The 22,717-nt window shown below is 59.3% G+C and overlaps 1 protein-coding gene and 1 long non-coding RNA gene across 2 annotated transcripts; one reads left to right on the plus strand and one right to left on the minus strand.

Moving 5' to 3' along the window:
* Window positions 1–8,090: 8,090 nt before the first annotated feature.
* LOC122459088 lies at window positions 8,091–22,717 on the plus strand. The gene is made up of 3 exons (XR_006279549.1): window positions 8,091–8,311; window positions 14,754–14,912; window positions 22,539–22,717. It is a non-coding gene; the product is annotated as an uncharacterized LOC122459088 (long non-coding RNA).
* Window positions 18,061–21,471, minus strand: TMEM249 (transmembrane protein 249). Its single transcript, XM_038393321.2, has 5 exons — window positions 20,809–21,471; window positions 19,671–19,768; window positions 19,225–19,417; window positions 19,042–19,127; window positions 18,061–18,233 (listed from the first exon to the last, which is right to left on the minus strand). Exons 1-5 carry the CDS (start codon window positions 20,921–20,923, stop codon window positions 18,102–18,104), a joined length of 624 nt encoding a protein of 207 aa, XP_038249249.1. The 5' UTR covers window positions 20,924–21,471; the 3' UTR covers window positions 18,061–18,101.

Raw genomic sequence — 22,717 nt, forward strand, 5'->3', positions numbered from 1 at the left:
CTGTAGTTCCCAGGATCCTCCTTCTTCCCTTTTTTAAAGATGGGCACTACATTAGCCTTTTTCCAGTCATCCGGGACTTCCCCCGTTCGCCACGAGTTTTCAAAGATAATGGCTAAGGGCTCTGCAATCACAGCCGCCAATTCCTTCAGCACTCTCGGATGCAATTCGTCCGGCCCCATGGACTTGTGCACGTCCAGCTTTTCTAAATAGTCCCTAACCACCTCTATCTCTACAGAGGGCTGGCCATCTCTTCCCCATTTTGTGTTGCCCAGCACAGCAGTCTGGGAGCTGACCTTGTTAGTGAAAACAGAGGCAAAAAAAGCATTGAGTACATTAGCTTTTTCCACATCCTCTGTCACTAGCTTGCCTCCCTCATTCAGTAAGGGGCCCACACTTTCCTTGGCTTTCTTCTTGTTGCCAACATACCTGAAGAAACCCTTCTTGTTACTCTTGACATCTCTTGCTAGCTGCAGCTCCAGGTGCGATTTGGCCCTCCTGATATCTTTCCTACATGCCCGAGCAATATTTTTATACTCTTCCCTGGTCATATGTCCAAGCTTCCACTTCTTGTAAGCTTCTTTTTTATGTTTAAGATCCGCTAGGATTTCACCATTAAGCCAAGCTGGTCGCCTGCCATATTTACTATTCTTTCGACTCATCGGGATGGTTTGTCCCTGTAACCTCAACAGGGATTCCTTGAAATACAGCCAGCTCTCCTGGACTCCCTTCCCTTTCATGTTAGTCCCCCAGGGGATCCTGGCCATCTGTTCCCTGAGGGAGTCAAAGTCTGCTTTCCTGAAGTCCAGGGTCCGTATCCTGCTGCTTACCTTTCTTCCCTGCGTCAGGATCCTGAACTCAACCAACTCATGGTCACTGCCTCCCAGATTCCCATCCACTTTTGCTTCCCCCACTAATTCTACCCGGTTTGTGAGCAGCAGGTCAAGAAAAGCGCTCCCCCTAGTTGGCTCCCCTAGCACTTGCACCAGGAAATTGTCCCCTACGCTTTCCAAAAACTTCCTGGATTGTCTATGCACCGCTGTATTGCTCTCCCAGCAGATATCAGGAAAATTAAAGTCACCCATGAGAATCAGGGCATGCGATCTAGTAGCTTCCGTGAGTTGCCGGAAGAAAGCCTCATCCACCTCATCCCCCTGGTCCGGTGGTCTATAGCAGACTCCCACCATGACATCACTCTTGTTGCACACACTTCTAAACTTAATCCAGAGACACTCAGGTTTTTCCACAGTTTCGTACCGGAGCTCTGAGCAGTCATACTGCTCCCTTACATACAGTGCTACTCCCCCACCTTTTCTGCCCTGCCTGTCCTTCCTGAACAGTTTATAACCATCCATGACTGTACTCCAGTCATGTGAGTTATCCCACCAAGTCTCTGTTATTCCAATCACGTCATAATTCCTTGACATCACCAGGACCTCCAGTTCTCCCTGCTTGTTTCCAAGGCTTTGTGCATTTGTATATAAGCACTTGAGATAACCTGTTGATCGCCCCTCATTCCCAGTATGAGGCAGGAGCCCTCCCCTCACAGACCTTCCTGCCTGTGCTTCCTCCCGGTATCCCGCTTTCCCACTTACCTCAGGGCTTTGGTCTCCTTCCCCCGGTGAACCTAGTTTAAAGCCCTCCTCACTAGGTTAGCCAGCCTGCTGGCAAAGATGTTCTTCCCTCTCTTCGTAAGATGGAGCCCGTCTCTGCCCAGCCCTCCTCCTTCATGGAACACCATCCCATGGTCAAAGAATCCAAAGCCTTCTCTCCGACACCACCTGCGTAGCCATTCGTTGACCTCCACGATTCGACGGTCCCTACCCAGGCCTTTTCCTTCCACGGGGAGGATGGACGAGAACACCACTTGCGCCTCCAACTCCTTTATCCTTCTTCCCAGAGCCACGTAGTCCGCAGTGATCCGCTCAAGGTCATTCTTGGCAGTATCATTGGTGCCCACGTGGAGAAGCAGGAAGGGGTAGCGATCCGAGGGCTTGATGAGTCTCGGCAGTCTCTCCGTCACATCACGAATCTTAGCCCCTGGCAAGCAGCAGACTTCTCGGTTTTCCCGGTCAGGGCGGCAGATAGATGACTCAGTCCCCCTCGAGGAGAGAGTCCCCGACCACCACCACCCGCCTTCTCCTCTTGGGAGTGGTGGTCGTGGAACCTCCAACCTCAGGACATCGCATCTCATGCCTCCCAACCAGCGGAGTCTCCTTCCGCTTTCTCCCCCCAGACATATCATCTGGTCCACTCTCCGCATTGGTACCTGTGGAGAGAACATGAAAGCGGTTAGTTACCTGTGTCTGTGTTACTGGAACCCGGACATTCCGCTTACCTCTTCTGGAGGTCACATGTTGCCAAGCTTCTTCACTGGCCTCTTGGCTCCTCTGTGCAACCTGCTCTACATCTTTAGAGCTTTGTGCCCCTAGAAGGCTATCCTGAGTTTGGTCCAGAAAATCCTCAGTCTCTCGTATACAACGCAGGGTCGTTACCTGTTGCTCCAGACCTTCAATCTTCTCTTCCAATATGGAGACCAGCTTGCACTTTGTACAGACAAAGTCGCTTCTGTCCTGTGGAAGAAAGACAAACATGGCACATCCAGTGCAGGTCACAACAGCTGAATTCCCCCCTTCCATATCACCTACCTACTACGGAGCTTCCTCAGAGACGTTGGCAAGATGTAAGCCTCACTGGGCTCAGGAGATATATAGCAAGTGCCTTAAGAGCAACCTGGTGGAGCTGTGCAAGCAGAGGGGGCTGCGCATTGAGAGGCTCACCAAAGAACAGCTGATTGCCCAGCTGGAGAAGGGAGATCACTTGAACGAACTGAACTGATCCCTGTCTCTGAGGGAAGCAGCCTGGCCGATGCAGCACAGGCACTGGTGTCTGTCCCAGCAGGGAGTGAACAGGAGGCTGCTGAGGGCTTCCCGAGACCCCTCCTACCTATGTCTAGGGGAAGGGCCTGGAGAAGCCCAGCAAATACCAAGGGCACTGTGACCCCTGCGACCAGAAGGGGATCCTCCCAGCAGAGCGCCCCAGGATGCCCAGGACTCAAGGGTGGGCATGGGGCTGTCCCTGCAGAGCAAGTGCCTTGTTCCCGTGGAGGTGGATGAGAGGAAGGTCAATGGATACTGGGATACGGGTGTGGAGGTGATGCTGGCCCAGCCCGGGTGATGCCCAACACCTACCTGACCCTGACGAGGGTGGGTGGGACCCCATTCAAGGTGCCGGTAGCGAGGGTACTCCTGAAACGGACGACCAAGGAGGGCCCCAAGGAAGTAGGGATGCACCACCATTTGCCCACTGAGGTGTTAATGGGAAGGGACCTGGAGGACTAGCCAAGCAAACCCCAGGGTGCCCCGGTCATGACCTGTAGCCAGAGCCGGTGAGGGGCACTGCACCCTGACCTTTGGGAGGGTACCTTGCCCAAGGTTCAGGACCCTACCCCGGAGCGGAGGGAGCACCGAGGGGCACAGCTCAGAGAGGCTGTGGCCTCAGACACACCCAGTGAGAGGGAACTGGTCCCCATCCCTTCCCCAGCTGCTGAGTTTCATGCCGAGTTGCAGAAAGATCCCTCCTTGCAGAAGCTAAGAGACCTGGCCGACCTCAGCATGGTACAGACCATAAGGAGAGCTTGCAAGGAGAGGTTTCCTTTGGTAGAAGGGGTTCCTGTATTGAGAATGGGCTCCCCCAAGGGAAATGGAGTCATGGGGGATCAGGAGGCAGCTGGTGGTCCCCCAGAAGTTTCACCACAAGTTACTGTACCTGGACCATGACATCCCCCTCTCAGGGCACCAGGGAATCCAGCGTACCAGGTAGAGGCTGCTACAGAACTTTTACTGGCCTGGGGTCTTTACCACTGTCCGGCAATATTGCCGATCCTGTGACCCCTGTCAGAGGGTGGGGAAGGCCCGAGACAAGGGGAAAGTGGCTTTGAGACCTTTGCCCATCAGAGAGGAGCCTTTCCAGAAGGTGGCCATGGACATGGTGGGACCTCTCAGCAAGATGACCCGGTCGGGGAAGAAATACATTCTGGTGGTGGTAGATTTTGCCACCCACTACCCTGAGGCAGTGCCCTGAGCTTCCATTGAAGCAGACACTGTGGCAGATGCGCTGCTGACCATTTTCAGCCGAGTGGGGTTCCCCAAGGAAGTCTTGATAGACCAAGGGTCCAACTTCATGTCGGCCCTGCTCCGGTGCTTGTGGGAGAAATGTGGCGTCCAGCACAACTGGGCCTCAGCATATCACCTCCAGTCCAACGGGCTGGTGGAGAGGTTCAATGGGACGTTAAGATGATGCTGAAAAACTTTATGAACCAGCACCCGCAGGACTGGGACAAGTACTTACCTCACTTGCTGTTCACGTACAGGGAGGTGCCCCAGGAGTCTACTGGGTTCTCGCCTTTCGAACTGTTATATGGCAGGAGGGTAAGGGGCCTCTGGACCTGATGAGAGATGAATGGGAGGGGAAGGCCATGCCTGACAGGGAATCCGTGGTGGAGTATGTCCTGACCTTCCAAGAGAGACTTGCTGAACTCATGGACCTGGCCAGGGAGAATTTAGCCAGAGCCCAAAGGAAGCAGAAGGCCTAGTATGACCACACGACACGGGCCCGTGCCTACGCCACTGGAATCAGGTGATGGTTCTCATCCCTGTAAGGAAAAACAAACTACAGGCCACTTAGGAAGGTCCCTTCAAGGCTGTCAAGCAGCTAAATGAGGTAAACTATGTGGTGGAGCTGTCGAACTGGGCGCACCACCGCCAGGTGTACCATGTGAATATGATGAAGCCATATTATGTCAGGGGGAATGTGGTGTTGGCTGTGTGCGGACATTGGGAGGAGCAGGGAGATGACCCTTTAGTAGATCTATTCCCTGGGACCAGAGCTGGTTCCTCGCGGAGACAATTTCCCTCTCTGATTGGCTAACCCCTGCCCAGCAAGCTGAGATCAGAGGGATGCTGCATCTGAACCAACAGCTGTTTTCCAACCAGCCTGGATGCACTAATCTGACTGTCCACCAGGTGCAGACAGGATCACATTCCCTTATAAGATGCTCCCACTTCCGAGTCACAGGGAAAACTGCTCAGGACCTGGAAAGAGAGGTCAGGGACATGCTGGCTTTGGGGGTGATCCAGCCATCTGCCAGCCTTTGAGCCTCGCTGGTGGTGCTGGTCCCCAAAAAGGATGGGTCGATCCAGTTCTGTGTGGACTATCGGAAGCTCAGTGCCATCACTATATCTGATGCCTACCCCATGCCCAGGCCTGATGAATTCCTAGACAAATTGGGAGGAGCTCGACACCTCACCACCATGGACCTTACAAAGGGCTACTGGCAAGTGCAGCTGGATGCAGATGCCTGGCTGAAATCAGCCTTTATCACCCCTCTGGGGCTCTATGAGTTTCTGACCCTGCCTTTCAGCCTCAAGGGAGCGCTGGCCACCTTCCAGCACCTGGTGGATCAGCTACTGAAGAGGATGGAGAGTTTTGCCATGGTGTATATTGATGACATCTAAGTCATTAGCCAGACATGGGAGGACCATGTGTCCCAGGTTAGACAAGTGCTGAACCGACTCCAGGAGGCTGGGCTGACAGTAAAAGCGGAGAAGTGCAAGGTGGGGATGGCAGAAGTATCTTACCTGGGCCATCAGGTGGGGAGACGGAACCAGCCAAAGTGGAGGTGATCAGAGACTGGCCCGCTCCCCAAACCAAAAAGCAGGTCCAGGCCTTTATTGGGATGGCAGGGTTTTTCAAAGATTTGTGCCCCATTTTAGCGCCATAGCCGCCCCCATCACTGGGCTATGCAAAAAGAGGAAGTCAGACAAGGTGGTCTGGACCAAGCAGTGCCAGGAGGCTCTCTGGGCACTGAAGGAGGCTCTGGTCAGTGGCCGAGTTCTGGCAAACCCAGACTTTGACAAGCCCTTTATGGTGTTCACCGACACCTCAGACACAGGACTGGAGGCGTGTTAATGTAGGATAATGAAAAGGGGGAGAGACACCCCATCATGTACCTGAGCAAGAAGTTGCTACCCCGGGAGCAACACTACGCGACCATCGAGAAGGAGTGCCTGGCCATGTTGTGGGCCCATAAGAAACTAGAGCCATATGTCTTTGGGCGATACTTCACCATGTACACTGACCACTCTCTCCTGACCTGGCTACACAAGATGAAAGGAGCCAAAGCCAAACTCCTGAGGTGGAGCCTGCTCCTGCAGGATTATTACCTGGACGTGGTCCATGTGAAGGGAAGAGCTAACATGATAGCGGATGCTTTGTCCCGGAGAGGGAGCCTTTAGCTTCCCCAGGTCAGTGGTTAGAGTGACCCCGCTCAGTTCAATCTCAAAGCGGGGAAGATGGGACGAAGCAGGGAGTAGGGAGGATTGACCAGGGAATGCCGTCTAGTTCTGCTGGGACTGTCTGCATGGGGGATGGGAGAGAAGGGGTTGACTCCACTGGGGTGAGTGTATATTGTGGGGGTGTTGGCGGTGTATGGGCTGGGGGATGTGTTGCGGTGGGTGTTGTCAGTTCACCAGAGGACTGGTCCTGCCTGGTGGCCACTGAAGCAGGGATGATGATCCCCAGGCAAGAAGCTCCCCATCATGGTCACTCTTTGGGCTTGGGGGGAGGGAAGTGGAGGGTGGGGGCACTTCCTCACTCCACTCCCAAAACCAGGGCTCCCAGTGCCCACCCTGTGTGCTCCTGCCTCCAGAACCGCAGAGAGCTCTGGCCAACCCATCCCTGCATATTGACTCACACAGCCAGCCACCATCGTGCTGCTGAGTCCTCCAACTTGTCTACCCGCTAGGGTTGCGGGCAGGAGTCTGGGGTCTCTGTGCCCCCACCAGTGCAGGTCAGGGCCCATAATAGGGCAGTCTGACCTCATGGTCAGAGCCAGGGGTCAGTGTCAGGGTTGCAGTTCCAGCCCAAGCCATGCCAAGGGTTAGTGCCAGGGTCAGAGATGGTAGCCACTGTGACACTGGCAGAACAGGTGCCAGCTCATGCCAAGCCCCTTATCTCCACTGAACACTGACAGATACGTGGCTGGAACCGGCCTGGCTCACCTGTGTGTTAGTGTTGTTCAAACAGGTGTCAGTGAGTTGCTACGAGCATTAATCTGACACATCCGTATCCCCTAGTGCAAGGGACTATCTGAGCGGCTGGATAGTGAGCCTCTGTGACCCTGTAACTCACCAGGCAGGAGAGAGACATTAACCAGTGTGAAGTGCTGGCTCCAGCAGAAGGTGTTACGTCCTGCCCCACAGGGAAGGTCCATGACAGGAGATGGACCATTGTGGAGCATTAAAGAGGATAAAAGACTTTGTTATTTACTCTTCTCCTCCGCACCCCATGAAGCTGAGTCATGCACATGGTTTCCTCCCATCAGCTGAGTTTGCAGCTCAGAGCACATGGCGGGAGGGGGATAAAACCCCCAGACAGAAGGAAATGATTATATTCTGCTTGGACTCTGGATGGGCAGGTTTCTAGGGAGAAGCAAAAGATCCCCAGTGCTCAGCCTGGGTCAGCCCTAAAGGACGTATGGAGCTTGCTTGTGATAGAAGCTTCTATTCCCTTTTGAAACTTGTGACTGTAACTCCGGTGTGTATCTATTGTTCCCTGCTTAAGCTTGTCAATAACTCTCCTGTTTCCCTTGCTTACTGATAAATCTGTGTGTAGTTTATTATAGGACTGGCTACAAGCATTGGCTTTGGTGTGAGAGCTAAAGCGCAGGTGACCTGGGGTAAGTGACGGGTCCTTTGGGACAGGGAGTAACCTGACTATTGCCGTATCCTTGGGGTAAGGGCCCAGCTAGCACACAGGCAGCTCCCCTGAGTGGCAGGACAGATGGGGACGCTCACGGGGCCTGTCTGTGACTCCCAGGTTAGGCTGTTGTAGGGTCTGAGGAGCTCACACCTGGTAACCGGTTGGTGAAATCGAATACAGAGCTCACAGCCAATGGGGGTCGGTGCAGGGTTCCCAGCCCTCTGCCCTGAGGCTGGCACGCATGCTCTGGGGTCATGGCAGGCAAGCTGACGGCCCTGCCAAGGATGAAGCTGGAATCGGAGTCAGATGTCAGGCCAAGGGTCATGCAAGAATCGATCCCTGGAATCAGGGCAGGAGACTGGGACCTGCTGCACCCAGCAGCTGGTGGCCCAGACAAGGCATGGGACAGGAACAAGAAGCTTTATGCCCAGTGGTGTCCAATCAGCCGTCTACTGCTAGTCACCTGACCCAGCTGCGTCAGTGGGTGTAGCTCTGGCAGTGGGGTGTTCACTGCAGTTCCCTGGGCTGGCCTTGCTTGGCAGGGGTGCAGCGGGTAAGGCTGTTGCTTGGCAACCCTGCGGGCCTGGGTTTGAGACTCCTGGTGCCTGATGGGAAGGGTCTGTATGTGCACTAGTGGGTGTCTGGGGGGGGTCTCTGCATGCACGGGGGGGTGTCTGTGTAGACTGTATTGTAGGTATCTGATGTGTTTGTGCATGTGCAACTGTGCATGGGTGGGGGTGTATGTGCATGCCCGAGTGACAATCTACCTGTGTGTGAGTTCAGTGACACTGTGCCCCCCAGGCTGAGGAGCTGAGCCCTGGGGTGCCTCATGGGGGTCAGCACAGCCTGCTCAGGCCAGGGACTGTAGCGAGGCTGGGCAGCCAGGTGGCTGGTTGTGCAGAGGCAGGAAGGACCATGTGGGGCAGCGTGTTTGACTGTGCATCACACACGGCCGAAGCCAGCCCTAGGATCACTCTGCCCCTGCAGCCATTCGCTCCAGCGTCCCGGCACCAGCTAACCCCCAGGGGGTCATGAACGCCAGCCAGGAGCCCAGCGATCCCTGCTCGGCTGCATGCTTGGATCGGGGCCTCTCCTGTAGCCAGAGCAGGGTTGCCTCGTCTCGTGGCGAGGCGGCACTGGAGAGCCCGGCTGGAGATGGGCAGGGGGACAGCTCCCACTCCTCCATTAGCAGTGCTGCTGCTGAGCATGTTCCCAGGAAGGAGGAACAGGAGAGGCTGGAAATGAATCTCCATAAGCAAAGATCTGCTTCATCTCGCACCTACCCCCAGGCCTGTGGGGACTCTGAGTGCCCAGGAAGCAGCTGCCCTGGGGGCTGTGGATCAAGTGTGGGTATGTGGGGCTCTGAGGGGGCTATTAGGGGGCTGGGGCACATGACTTACGGGGAGAGGCTGAGGGAACTGGGCTTGTTTAGTCTGCAGAAGAGAAGAGTGAGGGGGGATTTGACAGCAGCCTTGAACTACCTGAAGGGGGGTTCCCAAGAGGATAGAGCTCGGCTGCTCTCAGTGGTAGCAGATGACAGAACTAGGAGTAATGGTCTCAAGTTGCGGTGTGGGAAGTCTAGATTGGATACTAGGAAACACTATTTCACTAGGAGGGTGGTGAAGCACTGGAATGGGTTACCTAGGGAGGTGGTGGAATCTCCATCCTTAGAGGTTTTTAAGGTCAGGCTTGACAAAGCCCTGGCTGGGATGATTTAGTTGGGGCTTGGTCCTGCTTTGAGTAGGGGGTTGGACTAGAACCTCCTGAGGTCCCTTCCAGCTCTGAGATTCTATGATTCTGTGACCCCACAGAAGCCGTAACTCTGGGGGCGTTCGCTCTGTCTGTGAAGCTGTACACACGCATGGGGAGTGTCAGTGGGAGATGGCACCAGCCCAGAGAACTGCCATGGGGCTTTTGCTTAACTCCATGGAGGTCTGGCAGCTCCGAGAGCCCCTCATACCATGTCCATGCCCCTGCCAGCTCACAGGTCACTGCTGGGGCCTTTAGCTCTCCTGGGACAATGCAGCTGACAGGGCCTGAGATGGGGAGATAAAAGGCCCTGGAGGTTGGGATCAGACTTGGCCAAGGACCTGCCGGGGGAGCCACCATGTGCCACCCTGCAGCAGCGGGGGAGCAGCCAACCTGGGCCCTGCGACGCTCTGGGGCGAGCATAGAAAGCAGAGGGGCTGCTGGGAGGGGGGCAGGATGCACAATGGGCCAGGCTGGATGCCAGGGCTCAGGCGCTGCAGTGACATAGATCGGTAGCTGGGGGGTGGGAGGCACAGACGATAATCGGCTGCAAGCTTCGGCCTGTGGACCGTGTGGGTCTGATCCCTTGGAGGATGGTCTAGGACATCCAGGCCCCCAGGCAAGTCAGGGCCACCCAGGCCTCATCCCCGTAGGATATGCCTCGCCCGCGGGGGGCAGTACCCGGGAGAGGTAGCCCTACCAAGATGGACAGGCAGCCTCTGTCCGTGGGAGGCTCTGCGCTCGGCTGTCTTCCCCATGGGGGGCTGCTTTGCTGCCACTTCTCATGAACTCAGCTTGGGGGGAGCTGGAGGCACGCAGGGGGCACTCAGCCCCTCCCCCTAACCAGGCGGCATTAGAACCCGGCACTGCTTCCCCTGCCATCTGGGCAGCCCCTTGCTCCCCTTGGCCTGCCCCTTTGTGTCTGCCCCCGGGCGCCCACCCCGTCACTGGGCACAAATGAAGCGGTAAATAAAGAAACAGATCCCCTCTCCTCTGGGGAGTGCCACAGGCGGCTGAGCGGCGCGGGCGCGGGGGAGGGGGGCAGCGGCTTCAGATGGAGTCTGTTGCCTTTGTGCACTTTATAAAAGCAATTAAAGGGCTCTGGCTCCCGCAGCAGCGAGAGCCAGGGTGGGTGGGGTGGGGGGGATGCAGGCAGGCGGGATGGGGTCTCTCCCTTACACTTGTAGAAGTGCAGTGGCGTCTGCGGGGTGAACTCGGGCTCATCAGCCTGCCCTGGCGAGGTGCCAGGCCCCTGGCGGGCTCCTGCCCAGCAGTCACGTGGTGCCATCCTGCTCAGGCGGGATGGGCTGGGACGCCCCCCGAACGGGTCAGCCCATTTCTGTGCCTCGCGCTGTACAGGGCACGGTGCCCAGAGCTCCCATCGGGGCACCTGGCCTGGGGAGGGCCCAGGGGCATGAGGGGGCAGCATACTAGCCAGCCCCATCAGAACACTGGCTTGGGCAGGCCCCATCCGGGGAGAGGGGGCTGCCTCGCAGGGCTGGCCTCCGGCAGGGCAGCACCAGCTCAGAGGGGGCGCAGTGCTGCAGGGCCCCCCTTCCTCCATGCCCTACGCAGCTGGCAGGGATGTCTGTTTGACAAGACACCCGCTCCCAGGCCCCAGATCTATTGCTCCCCTCCGACCCCCAGACGGGAGATGCTTGGAGGACCCATGCATGCCCAGGAACTCACCCCTGCTGCCCTCACATGCATGCCTGCTCCCTGTTCAGGGACCCACTGCTGGGAGCAGCCCCTGCCCCATATGTCTTGTGGGAAGATTCTTTCCCAGACCCCTACTGCCTCTGCTCTGGGGAGGTGCCCAGACACTACAGTGGGGGAGCATGTGAATACCCCAGACTGGTAAATAGCCCCCCTTCCAGTGCGTCAGGTCACTGGCCCCTGTCACAGAGGGCAGCTGGAGGGGCCTTGCAGTGCTGATGCAGGCTGGCTCGATGGCTGGCGCCAGCTTGGCAGGCACTGGAGGGGGAAGCGGGGCTGGGATGCCAGCAGTGGGCCTGGTGTCAGAGAGAGCCCCTGAGAGCAGCATCTGGGCAGGATGCCACTCATGGGCCAGTAGCTCCCCTGGGAAAGGCCCAGCCCAGAGCTGGCAGCTGCCCACGGCCCCCCAGAGAGCAGGTTTGGCATGTCCTGGAGGGAGGCCACTGCTGAGGAATACCAATGAGCCAGCCATTCCCATCCCAGTCTCTCAGATGCACACAGGCTTTGTCTACACCAGGATGGGACCCAGGGGCCCTGGCAGATGTGATTGATGAAGCCAGGCCCCCCAGCATGGATGGCGCGTATCGGCCGCCACATGGTAAGACTAATGAAGGGGAGAAACTGACGCTCCCTCCCTTCGGAAAGGGGTGAGACCAGCCTCCTTGGGCTGCTCGGATCGGTGGGAGAGAGCCTGGCCGGCTCTGCGGGCTGGACCTAGTGGGCCCCCGGCAGAGATCTTCCCAGGCTGGGGACCAAGGGCTGTGGGGAGCAGGGTGGCAGGAGAGTTAAAAGGCACCAGAGCTACCTCTGCACTCGTGGCATTGAACGGTGCCCCAAAGCACCCGCACGAGGGGGCTGGGCCCAGCCATGCATGAGGTGGGAAGGGGTCATAGAATCATAGAATATCAGTGTTGGAAGGGACCTCAGGAGGTATCTAGTCCAACCCCTTGCTCAAAGCAGGACAAAGCCCCAACTAAATCATCCCAGCCAGGGCTTTGTCAATCCAGGCCTTAAAAACTTCAAAGGAAGGAGATTCCACCACCTGCCTAGGTAATGCAATCCAGTGTTTTACCACCCTCCTAGTGAACTAGTGTTTCCTAATATCCAACCTACACCTCCACCACTGCAACTTGAGACCATTACTCCTCGTTCTGTCATCTGCTACCACTGAGAACAGTCTAGATCCATCCTCTTTGGAACCCCCTTTCAGGTAGTTGAAAGCAGCTATCAAATACCCCTTCGTTCTTCTCTTCCGCAGACTAAACAATCCCAGTTCCCTCAGCCTCGCCTCAGAAGTCATGTGTTCCAGTCCCCTAATCATTTTTGGTGCCCTCCGCTGGACTCTCTCCAATTTGTTCACATCCCTTCTCTAGTGGGGGGCCCAAAACTGGATGCAATACTCTAGGTGTGGCCTCACTATTGCCAAAGAGAGGGGAATAATCACTTCCCTCGATCTGCTGGCAATGCTCCTGTTAATACAGCCCAATATGCCATTGGCCTTTTTGGCAACAAGGGCACACTGCTGACTCATATCCAGCTTCTCGTCCACTTTAACCCCTAGGTCCTTTTCTGCAGAACTGCTGCTTAGCCAGTTGGTCCCCAGCCTGTAGCAGTGCATGGGATTCTTCCATCCTAAGGGCAGGACTCTGCATTTGTCTGTGTAGCTGCTCTGCACCTTCAGAGGAGGGCAGGGCATTCAGCTCCTTTGCCAAGCCCTCCTGGCCCCTTTCTGCTCCCCAGCCCCAGCCAAACTCTACAGCTGGCCATGCCTGTGCAGGTTTGAACCCCACTGACGGTGCCAATGGGGCAGTGTTGGCGCCTGCTCAGACCGGTACACAGCTCCGTCACCACCTGCCCTGTAACTTCAGGGGCCTCTGCGCTGTGGGGGTCTGGGTCAATTCCCTGCCATCAGCAGCCTGCCCACGAGCACCAGGTCTCACCAGCCTTGCAGGGCAGCAGCAACACCCCTTCTGGTCCTGGGTCTCCCCCATCCACCCTTCGAGTTCTTAATGCCCAGGCCCTCGGACCGTCCCCTCTGGTGCGTCAGCATGAACCAGCCCCCCAGATACCAGCTCACTTTGAGGTACGTGCTCCCCACTTTTTGCACCCCAGCGATCAGCTTGGGGGAAAAAGAAACGTTTATTTCATGGGAAAGCTGCAGATTCCCAGAGGAAATAGGGTTGTGGGGGGAGGGGAGCACAGACAGTAGTTACACAGACAGTAACGATGCACCCTCGGGTGTTACACTTCCAGCCTAGACAAAGTCCTGGGTGCAAGTAGCGTTCCCTGGTGCCCTAAACCAGTCCCCCCACGTCCCCGCAGCTACAGGAGGGCTCCAGGCTTCCCGGCCAGCCTCCTGCCATGGGTCTGTGCCCCAAGACTGCTCACTCAAAGCCCTTCCATTGTGGCCGGGTTTGCGGTTGTTTGCGTCACTCGCTGTAGAGACTCCAGTGGGGAAAGCTCCCTCCTGTCTCAGTGGCTGAAGCCTGGTGCTTCCTTTTCCCTGGCTGGCAGCTCCCATGTGCTGCGATGGTAACACGGTTTTATCCTGGGCCGGACAATGGCTCAGGGCCCGAAGCCGGGCTCGTCCGCTAGCCCCTCCCTGCAGGGCTGCGAGGTGGGGCTGGTCACATTGCTGTTGCAAGGACCATTTTTGACCTAGGCACACGTCCCTTCACCCCTGACCTGGCCGCATGGCGCCTGACATAACTCACCAACGGCTGGTTTAACTGCTTATGCGCGGGTGGGTTTAAACCTCTGGTTCTCCCCATGGGGTCTCTGGACCCTGATTGCCCAGGTGTGCTGAGCGCCGGGCCCTAGAGAGGGGCTGGGCTGGGTCCCAAACCATGTGTTTGCTGCACAGCCCCTTCCAGCCACCCACTGCTCCCTCCCGCCCACCACCTGCACCACACAGGCTGAGGGCAGAGGAGTCGGTTCTCCGCTGCCCTCTGCCGGGACCATGGGCCGAGAAACTGGGACTCTGGTCAGCCTAGGGCAGCGCCTGACCCCAGGCTGGCTGCACCGCTGGCTCACCAGACCGGTCACTGTCCCAGGGCAAAGCTGGCTGAGCAGTGGGCCCCTCTCTCCTCCGGGCTGTGCTCTGGCCATGGGGGAGAGGCCAGGTGTCATATCTTGGGCAGGCTCTTTCCTGGCAGGGTGACAGACGCTTGTCTGCTCCCCGTGTACGGCGTCCCGACGGAGGCCTGTTTGTAGACAGAGCCAGATGTTAATTAAGAGATTGTGAAAGCTACACGAAAGGCGGATCCAGGCAAAGACACCCGGGGGTGGGGGCGGGGTTCATGAATAAGGCCAGTGGATGGTTCTGATACATCTGGGGATGCAAACAGGCATCCGGGATCTTTCTCGGGGGGCAGGGAGCTGCCAGCTGCCTCATCCCACTGGTGGAAGATGACAGCCAGGCCTGGCTGTCCGACGCTGGAAGGGCTCAGGGGGAGCGTTGCTCTAGAGGTGAAAGTATCTTGTTAAAGAGCTCGAGGCTCCAGAACGTGTCAGACGGTTTTCTTTGACAGGTGGCCATTTGCTGCCCGCCTGTCTCCTGCCCGTCACTCGGCTCGCTGAACCTTGTGCCATGGCCTCTGCCTCGGTTTCACTAGAGTCATCTGGGAGAGCTGGGTGTGCGTCCGTGCGGCGACGGGGCAGCCGGCGTCACTGTTCCCAGGGAGCAGCAGGTGGGTGAACACCAGCAGAGCAAAGGCCGGGTGCTCCTGGAGGCCGGGTGCTCCTGGGGGCGCTCCGAGGGCTCGGGACTGGCCTGCAGGAGATGGGGGGGCCTGGCAGGCGGAGCGGGGTGGGCTTGTGCAGCTGGTGGCCGGCAGAGCTGGGGAGCTGGTCCTGGCCGGCACAGATGGTCCTCACATTCGGGGCAGGTGTAGCCCAGTGCCGCACAGCCCTGGGTACCCCCGGGCAGCGTCACACCCCTCCCCTGGTGCTCTCCTCTTCCTCCCCATCCCCAGGGGGCAGTTTTCCTGGGTTCTCTCCCCATCTAACCCCTCCCACCTGCCCCATTGCCTCCTCACCTCCCTGCCCCCCTCCACCCCTCACCTTCTCCTCACACATCCCATCACCCTGCCCATCCCAGAGCTGTCCCTCTCGGTCCTCAGTGGCAATGAGAGGTTGGGTAGCGGCAGGGGCTGGGTGGTGGCGAGGGGGGGTGGAAGTGAGGGGGGGGTGGCGGGTGAGAGAGATGGGCAGTGATATGGGACTGAGTAGCAGCCAAGAGGTGGGTGGCAGTGAAGGGGTGGGCAGTGGCAGGGGGCAGGGGGGTGGCGAGGTGGAGTGGAAGTGAGGGGCTGGGGAGTGGTAAGGGGGGTGGGTGGCAGCCAGGGGGTGGGCAGCAGTGGGGGGGCTGGGTGATGGCGACGGGGGTGGGCAGTGATGTGGGGGTGGGTGATTGTGAGGGGGGGTGGGCGGTGATGTGGGGCTGGGTGGTAGTAAGGGGGGTGAGTGACAGCCAGGGGGTGGGCGTCGGCAGGGGTCTGGGTGGTGGTGAGGGGGATGGGTGGTGATGTGGGGCTGGGTGGTGGTGAGGGGGCCGGGTGGTGGCGAGGGGGGTGGGTGGTTGTGAGGTGGGGTGGCAGAGAGGGGGTGGGTGGTGGTAAGGGGAGTGGGCAGTGATATGGGGCTAGGTGGTGGCGAGGGGGGTGGGCAGTGATGTGGGGGTGGGTGGTTGTGAGGGGGTGGCAGTGAGGGGGTGGGTGGTGGTAAGGGGGGTGGGCGGTGATGTGGGGCTGGGTGGTGGTAAGGGGGTGGGCAGAGGCAGGGGGTGGGCGGCAGGCGCTGGAACGAGCTCCCCGTTGCCACACAGACACATCAAGCAGCACACACGAGTGTGCAGCGCACCGTCTGTGGGCACAGGTGTGCGGGTCTGTGTGTGCTAAGGCAGGGGCAGGCAGGTGCGTGTCTCTACTCACCTCAGCCCAGCACGGAGGAGCCCAGGAGGACCCAGTCCCGGGGCAGCTGCCAACCGGAGGGCAGAGCCCTTTGCCCGGAGGAGACTGGCTGGGCTCAGCCGTGCCCGCGGCTGGCTGCCAGTCACACGGGCTACGTGAACACGTGCTCTGGCCAGGCCAGCCCCAACCTCCGAGCAGGCGCTGGGCTAGTGCCCAACTCCCTGCACAGCCCTGCAGCGACGGGCGCTGCTCTCTGGGCTGGGGGCCCACCGACCACCGGCATCCTTCACACACCTCAGCACTCTCGGGCTCCCTGGCCCCATGTCCAACGGGGAAACTGAGGCACAGACGGGGACGGGACCTGCCCAGTGTCACGGAATCCCCCTGGTCCCCTCTAATCCCGACCCACACATCCTCCTCCCTCAGTTGCAGGGCCCAGTTCAGCCAGAACAGCGCCGGGGGGCGGGGTGTATGTGTGATCTTGGGGCTTTGCAAACCGCCCCCCCCACCACACACACACACAGAGCCCAGGGCTCGGAGCCACCGAACTGTTTGGAGTGCGACGTGCCCCACCTAGCGGGGGAACACGGCACGGCAGCCCCGTGGCTAGGGGAAGGGAAGGCAGCAAGCCGCAGACCTCAGCTGGTGAGGCAGGGACTGGGCCCCCATTAGCCCAGGGGCCAGGACTTGCTCTGCCTGGGGGGCCGCGCAGGGCAGCTCGCACCAGGCAGTGCCATGGGCCGATACATTGCCAGATGGTTTCCAGCAGGCCGGAGCAGAGAGACGCAGCCAGGCCAGGCTCAGGTCGCTGCGCCCAGCCACACCTCGGCCCCAGGTGTCCCTGCCCCGCATGGCTGGAGCATCCCCCCCCCCGCCCCCCAGCAGCACAAGGACACCCAGAGAGCAGCCGTCTCCTCCATGCCTGCTGCCCCGTTGTCCCCCTGCTGGGGAGCTCATCGGCCCGTTAGCCTCCACCCGAGCCCTGGACCCGAGCACCGTGTCTGCCTGGCCAAGGGACCCTGCCCACAGGATGGAGACCAGCCGAGGAGGGAACACTGACTGTTTGGACCAGCCACCCAAGTGGGCAGCTCTGACCCCGTGCGGCGCAGCTCGTGGACGCCACCGCAATCAGCTGGGCCCCTCTGAACGGACCCCTGGATAGCAGGACTCTCCCGGCCTCCCCGGACAATCTGGCTGGTTCTCAAGTCCCCAGCACTAGACAGGGATGGTCTCGCTGACCACCGCCCATCCCCAGCCTCCATGGGCAAGCGTGCCCACAGCCTCGTCAGCCCCAGCCCCCTCCTGGCCAGCGCCTCAGGCCTGGGCCAGCCCTCGGGGGAGGAACCGGGCCAGTGGGGTGATGCTCTGAACAGGCAGATCCGGGGGAGCCCGGAGCACTGGGACAGTCTGGGGGCACTGCAATCCCCAGGGCTAGTTTGAGACCCCTGGTGGGTCTGGCAGCTGCTCCCTCCTGGACGTGACAGGGGGTCGGCCCCTTGCAGGCCCGGGGGCTCTTTTTGATTGGACGGTTGGCACAGCCATATGGCCGGTCGCCCAGGGAATGACGTGGTCCATCCTCTCCCCGAGGAGGGACAATCAGACACAGCCTCTGAGGCAGGACGTGGGGCTGCTGGCCGGGCCGAGGTGCCCAGGCTGCCTCCCACGGCCCCCCTCCCGTGGCCCCCCATTGGTTCCATGTCCCCCAGCCGTGGAGGGGCAGGGGGAAGCCTGGCTGGCTGAGGGGCTGGGAGGGGGTGACAGTCGGCAGCAGGGTGGGGGAGGGATCAGGGGGAGATCTTCAGGGTGGGCCCCAGGGCTAGGGATGGGGCAAAGCCCCAGTGGATATACTGCAGGAGCCGCCCCTGCCCCCGCCAGGCCTAGAGTGGGTGGGACCAGCAGGGCCCCCCAGTGCAAACAGTTGTGAGTGGAGAGGGAGGCCAAGCTTTACTGGGGCACAGCCCCCCCCCCTCAAACCTGCAGGTCCTTGTCCTGCTCCAGCGGGGGCTTGTGGCGGATCACATGGCGCGTAGACACATCCAGGTAGTCAAAGTAGTTGAGTTTCAGCTTGCGCGCGATCCGCCTGCCCAGGAACTCCATGTGCTGGGGGGCGACAGGCAGGGCAGGGGGCATGAGGCTCGGGCAGATGCCCAGGGACAGCGGGTGGGCACCAGTGGGGTGGGGACATGAAGCCAAGCGAGGGAATCTGGACGGAGATGGGCGTACCCCCACCAAGCACCTGCCCCCGGGGTGTCTCTCCACCACCCTGGAAGGGGGCACTCAGCATCCATGGCCCCTTCACTGCTTGACCTTGCCATGGGGCCTGGGAACATGAGCACCCCCAAACACCCTCTCCCACACACACACACACACTTGTCCTGAGAGGCCCATGCTCCAAAGCAGCCCCCCGACCTGCCAACAACCTGTGCAAACTCAGCTGGGCTAGCAGGGGGCTGCGGGTCAGGGTTGAGTGGCACCAACAGAGCTCAAGGTCGGGGGGAGCCCACAGCTGGGCTGGCAGGGGCTGTGGGTTGGGAGTGAGGGGCACCAGCAGAGCTGGGGGGCACCCAGGGCTGGGCTAGCAGGGCTGCGGGTCAGGAGTGAGGGGCATCGGCAGGGCTGGGCAGGACCTAGGGTTGGGCTGGCAGGGGCTGTGGGTTGGGAATGAGGGGCACTGGCAGAGCTGGGGGGGCAGGGCTGGCCTAGCAGGGGCTGCAGGTCAGAAGTGAGGGGCACCAGCAGAGCTAGGGGGCACCCAGGGCTGGGCTAGCCGGGCTGCGGGCCAGGTGGTGGGGTGGAATTGAGCTCTCGCTGATCTCTCAGGTTCACAGCGGGCTCGTGGCTGTGGTGGCGGCATGCACCAGGATCCAGCGCGGTGCCTGGCAGAGCAGGGCCAGGCCTGGCTGCTCACCTCGTACTTGTCAGACAGGCTGGCCAGGGCCAGCACCTCCAGCCCGTAGCCATTGATGATGAGGCTGTAGAAGCATTTCCCGGAGGCTGCAGGACAGGACAGGCCAGAGGCAGCCAGTGAGGGGTGAGAATCCCGTGCAGGGGGTGGCTACCCCAGGCCCCTCTCCCCGGGCAGGGGCCGTACCGTCTGTCTGGGCCGTCAGCCGGACATAGATCTGGTGCAAAGGCCCCTCCTCCCATAGCTGCCTCTTGATGTAGATCTGGTAGCAGCCCCGGGCGTGGTTGATGACCAGGTGCCGCTTGTGCATGGAGCTGAGAAGGAGCCAGAAGCCGACCAGGATCCCATAGATGAAGAAGCCGGAGTAATCCTGGGAGACCTGTGGGGGATGGACCCGGGAGCCAAGACCCAGAGCCGGGGGGTGGAGGCAGGGTGAGCAAGCAAGAGGGACCTGCTGGTCACAGCTCCCAGGATGGGGAAGTAGCTGGAGGACTTGGGGGTGAGGGGTCCCCAGTTAGCTATAACCCACCTGGGCGGGGAGGAAATGGAAACAACGCCCTTTGCCTGGCCCAGTCCCAGGCCATAGGAGGGGCCCAGTCGGGGGCTCTGGGACCAGCCATGGGCTCTCCTACCTTCTCACTCTTGAGATAGAAGACACCGCCCAAGACACAGAGCAGGAAGATCAGGGCCCCCTTCCACAGCGTGTCCTTGTAATACTCCATGACAAACACTGGGGGTGATAGAGAGAGCTCAGCATGGGGCCAGGACCCAGACCCCCCTGTTCCCATGCAAGCAAGGCCCCAGGGCAATCACCACACTGGGGGGACAAGCCTGGGGCTGCCCCAGACAGGCCAGCAGGAAGGATCAAACCTGGGACCTTCAATTCTAAGACCAGCCCACTCTGTCCCCTGAGCCACAGGGCCGAGCACACAATGGGAGCAGGTGGCAGGCTCTTCCCTTTGGCGTGTGCCGGTGAGCGAAAGGTACCACAGGCACTCGCGCCAAGGCAGTGAGTTCCCTGGGGAAGGCAGAATGCCAGAGGGTTCCAGAGCAAGGAAGCTGAAGTTGCACATTTTGGAGCAGGGAAGGCAGCGCATTTGTGGGTTCCAGATCACATTCTGGACCAGGGAAGGCAGAACAAGTGCCGGTCCCAGAATGGGCTCTGCAGTATGTAATGCAGAACTCTTGCTGGCTCTGGAGCAGGAAGACAGAACAATTGTGGTTTCTGGAGTGGGGAAGGCAGAACCTCTGTGGGGTCCAGAGCAGTTTCTGGAGGAGAGCAGACCGAAACAGGTTCCAGAGCAGGTTCTGGAGTGCAGGAGCCAGCATGGCTGTGAGTTCTAGAGTGGGCTCTGGAATGGAGGACAGACAATTGCTATTTCGGAGAGGGGAAAGAAGAGAGTTTGCAAGCTCTAGAGCAGAGAAGGGCTGGAGAAGGGGAGGCTGGTTGTGGAGCTGGGAGGGCAACACTTGCTAGTTTTGGAGTGGGCTCTGGAGCAGGGAAGGCAGGAGGCGTGAGGATTCTGGAGTGGGGCAGGTTGAACATTTGTAGGTTCTGGAATGGGTTGTGCAGAACGTTAGTGGGTTCCAGAGCAGGTTCTGGAGTACCGAAGGCGGTCTCATGGTCCCTCTTCATGACACACCAACCCAACGATGCTGCATCAGACACATCCTCCTGTGGACATCTCAAACACCTCCAGGAGCTTCGGGTGACATGGGACCATGTACCCTGGAGACCTCCAGGGCCTGGTGCTGGGGAGTGCTCCTCACCATTGGGCTGCTGCACCTGGAAGGGGTAATGCGCGTTCTGCTGCATCCTGCGTGCCAGGGTCCTCTCCACGTTGAAGAAGCTGAGGTTCCAAAGCATGAAGGCATCTTGTAGCATGGCTGCTCCTGGGAGGTGGGCATCCGCCCACACCGACGGGGGCTGTCAAGGGAAGGGTGAGGAGCCAGTCAGCCCGGAAAGGCACCTTGTGCTACATACAATGAACCCTGGAATTCATCAGGCCCTTGTCAGCAGTGGGGAAACTAAGGCACAGAGCTGGTGCCTCCACCAAGGTCACCCAGCGAGTCAGTGGTAAAGCTGGGAATAGCCCCAAGAAGCCAAGCCCCAAGTTAATATCTCATGTTGCCATCTGGGAGGATCCCAAAGAGCTCCATAGACTCTGTCCACAGCCACCACTTCCCCAGCCACTGATATGCAGCCACCTCTGGGGGGGGATGCAGCAGGCTGCTTAACAGCCGCTGTAACACCACACAACAGTAGTTGCAGAATAAGCCCCGATCTACTTGAAAATACAGGGGGAACTGAGAGGCAGACTGGAATCCCCCGAGCTGGGCTTTGGCCAGGACATCAGCACGTTACAAAAACCGGGGGAGGGGATCTCAAAGGACCACAGGCAGTTAGGACCTTGGACTCATCTCAGTCAAAAGAGCACATCCAGCAGCAAGTACCCCAAGCATTGCTGACAGCAATACAGCACCCCCCGTGCCATGCTGGGGCATTGAGGTCAGTGCTGACTCAGAGAGGAGAGCACCCCCTATTGAGCTCCCTACAGCACAGCGCCCCTAGCACCCCCTGGGTCCTGGGGGTCAGCACTGATTCTATCCTGAGAAGTCTCCCATCTAATAACTGACCTGCCCCAACCCTGCTGAGCCAGTACGAGCTGAGAACATCACAGCCCCAGCTGGGGGCTCCGGAGAGACACCCACTGCTGTACCCATGACCCCACAGAGACTCTGCTCAGCACAGAGCCCCCCGGTCCCAGCACTTGCCAAGTCAGCTGGCCAATTGTCAGCTCCCCCTACCTCGGAGCTGGAGAGTCCTGGCTGGGGAACAGCGGCTCAGCGAAGACTGATTCAAGGGCCTTGTCTGTGGCAAGGGAAGCTCAACAGCAGGGCCCTTGCGGGTGGCGGATGGCATGGAGTGCACTGCTGCGCCACGGCAACCGGCCCCTGTGCGATCTAGAACAGGCAGACCGAATTCTAGAGAACCCAGGACCCTGGTTCCGTGGCAGCTGTGCTCAGAGAAGGGCAGTGCCAAAGCAGGCCGTATCTTCAGCCCCGTGCACCAGGCTCTAGAGGAGGAATGTGGGAGGGCATGGGAGTACAGGGGGGCTTGGGAGGGACTAGCACCAGGACATTGGGCAGCATGCACGTTGGCATGCGGGGCTGGGGAGCAGCCTGGCTCCAGCTGGCACCCCGTGCTTTCCTCTCTGGCTCCTACGGAGCCTTGCCTTTAAAAGCCAGGACCTCCTGGCTAAGCACTCAGCTGCCAACATTTCAGTGGGAAGGTCCCAGTCACCTGCTAGGACCCACCCCGACTCAGCAGGCGCCAGGCGTGGCCAGGCCAAACAGCAGCTGGTGAGCACCCCTTACTCCTGGGGGAATTCTGCACCACTGCGCATGTGCAGAATTCATGTCCAGGGCAGAATTTGTTTTTCTGGGCAGAAGATACATTCTGCCTGAGAAGTGCTGCAGTTCTGCCTTTCTCCCACGAGAGGCTGCTGTAGCACCAGAACAGACTAACAGCTGACCACCCTTGCATTCATCACAGCACCCTGCCCACAGAGCCAGGTTAGGAGATGTGACCAAGCAGGACTGTTCCTAATGTTTCCTCTGAATAGTGTGGGGGTGCCTCAGTTTCCCCTAGGCAGTTCTTAAGTATCTAGGGGGTGGG

The sequence above is a fragment of the Dermochelys coriacea genome, chromosome 2 (genome assembly GCF_009764565.3).
Source record: "Dermochelys coriacea isolate rDerCor1 chromosome 2, rDerCor1.pri.v4, whole genome shotgun sequence".
NCBI classification, from domain to species: Eukaryota; Metazoa; Chordata; order Testudines; family Dermochelyidae; genus Dermochelys; species Dermochelys coriacea.